The sequence below is a fragment of the Protopterus annectens genome, chromosome 3.part0, assembly GCF_019279795.1.
Source record: "Protopterus annectens isolate FY-2018-M chromosome 3.part0, PAN1.0, whole genome shotgun sequence".
Taxonomy (NCBI): Eukaryota; Metazoa; Chordata; order Ceratodontiformes; family Protopteridae; genus Protopterus; species Protopterus annectens.
In genome coordinates this window covers 793,530,772-793,538,271 of record NC_056731.1, presented here as the reverse complement: position 1 = coordinate 793,538,271, position 7,500 = coordinate 793,530,772, and the positions used below count along the sequence as shown (strand labels likewise).

The window sequence follows — 7,500 nt, the reverse complement described above, 5'->3', positions numbered from 1 at the left end:
ATTACATACGAAGGCCAAAGAGGAGGTAAATTAGAAGGAGGGACAAGAGATAAGCCAGAAGGTAGAAAAGAATTGATTAGTGAGAAGGCAGAGGGTGAGGAAAGGTATATCAAGTAGGGGCAAGTCCTAAACTTTAGTAGATAGTCTTTTTGAAGCAGGTGGTGTTGGTGATTGCTCTTAGGTATGGTGGAAGCTTATTCCATGCAGTGGCCTCAGAGTGGTTATAGAGAAGTTTACCTGTGGTTTTGTTCAGCTTGTAGATTTGTAACAATTGCTGTTCGGAGCTGGGGAGAGTGCGGTGAGGTATATAAGGTGAGATGAGAGTTGAGAGGGCAGGACAAGAGTGTGACTTATTAAGGATGGAATATGTCAAATGAAATTGAGGCAGTAGCAACTGTTGGTGTAATTCGGGCCAGTTTAACTTTTTCAGGGATAGGCAGTGATGAGAGCTGTAGGGTTGGTTTGCAGCAAATCTAGCAATTTTATTATAGGTGAGTTCAAGTTTAGACAGCAGATTTGTTTGAAGGTAGGTGAGGATAGGTGAAACATAGAATAGGCTGGGAAGTAAATAAGCTTGAGCTAGAATAAGTCTGGATTCAATTGTATGGAATCTATTGTTTTTGTAAAGAAGACCGAGCTTCTGATGAGTTTTCTTAATACTGATCCGGATGAGTAGATCAGATTTAAGTTGGTCATCTATAATGACCCCAAGTAGTTTACTGTGGGATTCAGCCTTTATAATAGTATTATTTAGGGAGGAGTCAGTAAAGTTGCATTTAAGGTGATAAAGAGATTTAGGGAGTAAGAGAAGGAGTTTAGTTTTGTTAGGGTTGAGTAGGAGCTGGTTAGAAGTTAGTCATTTCTCCAGAGTGTAGGGATTCTTGGGTAAGTGTGTGTGGGTATGAGAGATTGTTAGAGACAGATATGACAATAGAGTCATTAGCATATTGAATTAAAGACGAGTTAGGACAAGAGAGATAGAGGTTGTTGATAAAAATGTTAAAGAGAAGAGGTCCAAGAATGGAGCCTTGGGGAACCCCTGTTAGAACATGAAGGAAGGGGTAGGTTGAAGAGTGCCATCTGATAGATTAAAATCTGTTAGAGACATAGCTAGAGAACCAGGAAAGAGCAGAGTCGAAGAAGTTAAAATCAGAGAGTTTGGACAGAAGTAGGTTGTGAGATACAGTATCAAAGGCCTTAGAGAGGTCTAGGAATTGGCAAGATACTAATTTGTTGTTGTCTCTCGATGTGGAGATAGTCTGAGTAAAGGACTCAAGAGCAGTAGCTGTACTATGGTTAGGGCAGAAATCGTGTTGGGTTTGGGTGAGGAGATTTTCTTGTAAAAGGTTAGAAAGGAGCTGTTTATGTACACATTTTTCAAGAAGTTTTGAAAGAGGAGATAGAATATCAATTGTCCTGAAATTTGAGGGGTCTGTAGATTTTCCCCCTTTATGGAGGGGAATGATGTAGAATTTTTTCCAGATATTAGGAACTGTTAGTGGAGCTGTTAATTAGACTAGATACAGGATGAGCAATGGATTTAGGCTAGGTAATAAAATAATGAGGTAAGTTATCAGCTGAAGGAGAGCATGGTTTGAGTTAACTAAGTAGTGATCTAATATAGGTAATGGGGACAGGTTGTAGAAAGAAAGAAGTATTGAGGGATGATGGGGGGTACGGGGAGTCATCTTTTGGTCATTGTTAGTTAGTTTCTGTATGGAGTCAAGGAAAAAGGTGTTGAGAAGTGTAGCAGTATCTAAGGGAGAGCTAGTAGGGTGTAACAGCTTATTTACAGTATTCCAACAAGTTTTGGGGTTAGAGTTGGGGTTTTCTTCTGGCTTTAGATAAAATTTTTTTACTTAGGATGACTTGCTTTTTCATTAAAGGTTGAAAGGGGATTTTTTCTTTTGCCAGTTTATTTAGAAGCAGCCATTAAAATGATATTCTGTAGAGGAAAAATGTCGCTCCGGGCTATGATCAGTTTAATGCAATAGACTAAACAATGCAAATGGCTGCAGTGACGCTAGATGGTAAAAGCAAGTCAAATAGTTTGTAGCAAAAGTCTTTTGAATGACAACAGAACCAAAGAAAAATAATGGAGAGATACGTGCATGTGGTCTAGTGGTACGTCCAGCCGTGAAAACTGAAAAGGTCTCTGTTATGGATGCTGTCAATGTGCCAGATGGCTTGAAGGAAAAGACAGCTTCTACAGAGAATAGCTATCATGACATTTTAACTCATTCATGTCAGCACTTTTCTTGAATAATATCCTTATGATGTCACTATCATTCTTTACTACACTGCACTGGTGAAACTCTCAGCCATTGGCTGGTGATAATATAGATATGTAATATTTCCACTTACACATAAATATTCCAAAGCCAAGTCACTTACACACTATTGCATAGTTCAAGTTATGGTTATTTAGGTAAGCAGAAACCACCAATCACAGAGTAATGTTTGTTGGTAGGTGCTTTGCTAATGAATATGTGGCTATTTAGCTTGATAAACTGGGTACTAAAAATTAAAGTGACTACAGCAAAATCAGGAATGTACTATTAATTTATACTTTAAAAAATACAACATTGTTTACAGGCAAGATACGCTAAAGTACACACGGTACAGGATAATAAGAAAATATGCTGTTGATCTGTAGCTGCAAAGCAATGCAATAGCACAAAAGTTCAGACGTATTCAAGTATCAACTTCAGCATTTAGCATGTATTGTATCTGCATATTCTAGTAATATGGTACACTAAATAAAAAAGTAATGTGCTTCGCTGTGCAGTGCTTGCACTAATCTTATGAGCAGGTTTTAAGAGGAACTGAAGAGAAGATCCGAGATGGGAACATCTACTGCTGACAGAGATAAAGGCATATCAAGTTATTGAATATTGGCAATCAGAAGATATATATAGACTTTAGCACTGGAAGAAATTGGTGAAAATAGAAATATCACTCCTGTTTTATAAATTTTTACTTAAATTATTGAGTTGGACAAAATGATCTTTTTGTGTATTATCGTTAACATCTGTTTCAATTGTGTGCTTACCTTTGAAGATAGGACAGATCTTCCAGACACCTGCTGCCCCTTCCCTGTTAAACTGTCCTAGTGCTAATTCCATGTAGAAAAGAGGCATCCCAGCAATCAACATGAAAAATAGATATGGCACAAGAAATGCTCCTGTAGAGAGAGAGAGAGAGAGAGAGAGAGAGGGGTCAAAAGTAACATTTTGTTAAAAAGATATAATGAACACATAAATGCTGCATGCAACATATGGTCACTAAGTTTTAAAATATGGTAAACTTAAAAATGCTTTTGACCTTTAACATTAACATTAATATTGCATTAAAACTGAAAGCAGATGGGTAGAATAGATGTACAGTTGTTAGTGTTGCTGCATCACAGAATTTGTTAATTTCTTAGCCATAGTGCCTTCTAGTGTCTACATGTTCAATATGCATTTTTTTGCTGCATAAACTATCCCAAACATGTGTTGTAATTGAATTGTCAGTCCTCCAAACTATCTGTAGGTTTGTATGCCATGTGTAAGCATGTGTGTGTGTGTGTGTGTGTGTGTGTGTGTGTGTGCGTGCATGTGCATGCGTGCGTGTGTGTGTGTGTGTGTGTGTGTGTGTGTGTGTGTGTGTGTGTGTGTGTGTGTGTGTGTGTGTGTGTGTGTATGTGTGCGTGCGTGTGCGTCTGTGCGCGTGTGTGCGTGTGTGTGTGTGTGTGTGTGTGTGTGTGTGTGTGTGTGTGTGAGTTCGTAAAAGGGAGTGGGTGCAGGTGTGCATGTGAGCAGGTGTGGATTTGTTTGTGTTTACGTGTGTGTGTGTATGTACATGTGCATATATATGTATACATAAATACACTTCTGAACTGAGTGTGTGTGTGTATATATACAGGTGCATATTTATGTATACATAAATACACTTCTGAACTGAGTGTGTGTGTGTGTGTGTGTGTGTGTGTGTGTGTGTGTGTGTGTGTGTGTGTGTGTGTGTGTGTGTGTGTGTGTGTGTGTGTGTGTGTGTGTGTGTGTGTGTGTGTGTGTGTGTGTGTGTGTGTGCGTATATGTGTGTGTGTATGTAGGTTCGTAAAAGTGAGTGGATGCAGGTATGCATGTGAACAGGTGGCATTTATGTGTGTGTGTATGTGTGTGTGTGTGTGTGTGTGTGTGTGTGTGTGTGTGTGTGTGTGTGTGTGTGTGTGTGTGTTTATGTACATGTGCATATATGTGTATACTCGAATACACTTCTGAACTGAGTATGTGTTTGTATGTGTGTGCGTGTGTGCGTGTGTGCATGTGCATGTATGTGTGTGTGTGTGTGTGTGTGTGTGTGTGTGTGTGTGTGTGTGTGTGTGTGTGTGTGTGTGTGTGTGTGTGTGTGCCGCCTATGCGTGCATGTGTGCGTGTGTGTGTGTGTGTGTGTGTGTGTGTGTGTGTGTGTGTGTGTGTGCTTCCTGTATTGGATGAGTTTCACTTTCCTGAACCCATTGAGTGCCAAGGCAATACTGAAATGGATTAAGCAAGTTATTGGCAAATAAATAAAATGAAATAATTGTACTACATAGGCTGCAGTATGTATGATGGATACCACATGGTGATCACACATTAACTATATTACTAACACCACTAAGGCATTGCAAAGCAATTTTTTGTCTCCTCAAGACTGAAGCACAGGAGATCAACTAAGTTACTTGTTTACATAACTAATATGTCAAGACAGTTTTAGAAGTGCTCAGTGCATGGCACTGTTACACAAGGTAAAACATAAAAAAGATGCATCGTTGCTTTCTTTGTCCAAATGGATAATGCTTCATTTTTACTTCTCCACTTCAGGAAGGCCCTATCTGACTTGTTGGCACACAGGTAGTGTATCTCGGATTATTATGATAAGTTGTCTGCTGTAAATACTACAGTGTGCCAAATTTATAATACTGGACAATTTTGGACCTACCTACAGCCTGCTCTACTGCACAATCTGATTCATTGGTACTGATCAACATTTTATCTTATTTTTTTTTTTGGTTATAAAAAAAGTAACTATCTTTTCCTGAAATTATTATTTTTTTAAAATACATTCCTGAACACACAATGTTGATTTTTCTGCAGTTTAAATTCATGCCATGTGGACCTTGCATTTTACCTTTAAGATACAGCATGAGGCTAACAAATATGTAAATAAATCGACTGATAAATGCATATGTCATTTGGAATCACATTATGAGGGCATAATCAAAGTTACTCACTATGATGCCATAACAGAGAAAGATTGATAATTATTATGTCTAGAGTATTGGAAGGCAAACAAACAATAGTGTTAAGGACTGGAGGGAAAATCCCTCATGGACATTTAAGTTGCAGTCACAGAGGACATTGCATAGATGGATGCAGCTTTTTACTGGCATGCAAATAAAAAAAAAAACAAGATTCAAGTAAGCTATGTTTGCTTTTCTGAAAAAAAAACACAATGGAATGGCTACTGATGCTGCTATGGACCAATATTTCTCAATGCAATATATGCAAAATGGGAAGAAACAGTGTTGTAGTAAATTAATACATTTGAAAATATTTTGTTTTACTGTTTTCCACAGACTTTATAGACAATCTATTTATTATATGGAAATGTTCTACAAAGTGAGTTAAATAATTTTGTCATGAGTTTAAATAATATTACTAGCTTTTTGAAATTCACATTTTATTTCAGTCTTGAAAGTCCATCTTATTTGGTTTTCATTTCTAAAGTATTGATGGCAGAACTTTTAAGTCATCCATTTACAGGAAAGGGACTTTTATCAACTACTATTTACATTTCTATAGCTATCTTGTGTCTTTCGGATTTTCCCGGTTAGGGGTCGCCACAGTGGAACTCCGGTCAGCTAATAATTGGCAGTAGATTTTTACGTGCTGGCTTGCCAGGCCTAACGCACAACTTTCAACAAAGGAATGCCCATTCACGCACGTCGCTGCACAGAAGATGCTCTAACTGAGAATCGAATGGGCAACGTCTAACTGTGAGGCAACAACGCTACCGCAGCACCACCACCGCAGTGCATTACATTTCTATAGCTATCATTCATTGTATATGAAAACAAGTGTGATGAAGAGTCAGTATGTCAGGCTGGATTCAGAAGATTATGATTTCTATTTTGTAGATTTTTTTCTTAATAGAGAAAATCCTCCAGACTTAATAAACAGTATCAATAATGATGCTTCTTTAAACGTTGGTCACGCTTTCCTTCTATTCTAAAATCTGGTTTCATATCATGACAAAAGCCTGCTAAAGGAGGAATAGATGTTGTAATTTTATTATGCATTCTGTTGATTTATCAGAGATTCTAATACATTTTAATCTGAAATTTATCTGGGGAAATAGTGAACTGAAAGACAGTATTGAAGAAAATCCTAAATTTGTAAAAATTAGGGGAAGAAATTTAAAAGATTTGTTGGAAACAGCTGAAGTTAAGAGTTGAGACAGATTTAGTAAAAAAGGTACTTTTCCTTATATGGGTTGTTATTAATGTCATAGCTGATTCATTCTATTCTGAGGTATCTAATGTAGGTAAGATGTTTAATGTAAATTGAACTTATACCTGCAAGTCTGAATATTTCATATACTTTGCAAAGTGTGCTTCCTATGCTATTTTTATCTTGGGAAACTATCAGGAGTTTAAGGAAAAGACTACATGAGCATACATCAGCTGTCAAAAATAAAAATTATAATAATGCTTTAGTAAAATAGGCTTCCATTTTTATTAGTTTTAAAAATATTTTCATTTAATGTGATAGGCTGGGTTAACACAGATTTCAGAGGGGGTGACATTAGTACCAGCTTAAAATGCAGGGATCCTTACTGGCAAATTAAATCAGATGTCATTAATTTCCCTAGTCTTAAAGGACATTTAAACATAAAATATTAGCTAAAGTAAAATAGTAATATGTTAAATTAAGATACACCATTTTATAAAGTGTTTTAATTTAATCAAATTTTAGACTGTGTAAGCATTTTTTACATTGGTAAGCAAATGAGTTTAATATGTCTATTTTAAGAGTACATTAAATGTGTGGAATGTGTCTGAAGAAGTCTTGATTATTAAAAGACAAAGTGTTAAACATTTCCATGGGGCTTGTATCGGCAATTTATTGGGTCACTTTATTAAATAAGCAATTAAGGAACACATAAAACATGCACTGTCTCCAGTACTTACTGTATTTGCAAGCCCTTAAGAATTTTATGGTATCTTGTTTTCAAACAGTGGTTCAAAATATTCATAATGAACATGGATCCTACTTTTTGGATTTTTCTTTCCAATTTCTTTTTTACCAATAGCTGTCTCATGTTCATGGTCTGGAATAATTGGGAGTTCCCTATGAATGCTATGGGCAAAATGTGACTCCTACATATTATGTAAGTCTTCAATGTAGAAAAAATGTAAAAGGTGCATGGCATTTAGGTCTCCATTTAGGAAAGTCCTACTCATAAGTTAGGACTATT

General features: G+C 36.7%; 1 protein-coding gene across 1 annotated transcript in view; it reads right to left on the bottom strand.

The window, feature by feature from the left end:
- Nucleotides 1-7,500, bottom strand: part of SLC6A3 (solute carrier family 6 member 3) — an 881,868-nt gene that overhangs the window by 660,013 nt on the left and 214,355 nt on the right. Inside the window, exon 3 of the mRNA XM_044065141.1 lies at nucleotides 3,053-3,184. Coding sequence (XP_043921076.1) covers nucleotides 3,053-3,184 — 132 coding nt within the window. The remainder of the gene's footprint in view (nucleotides 1-3,052; nucleotides 3,185-7,500) is intronic.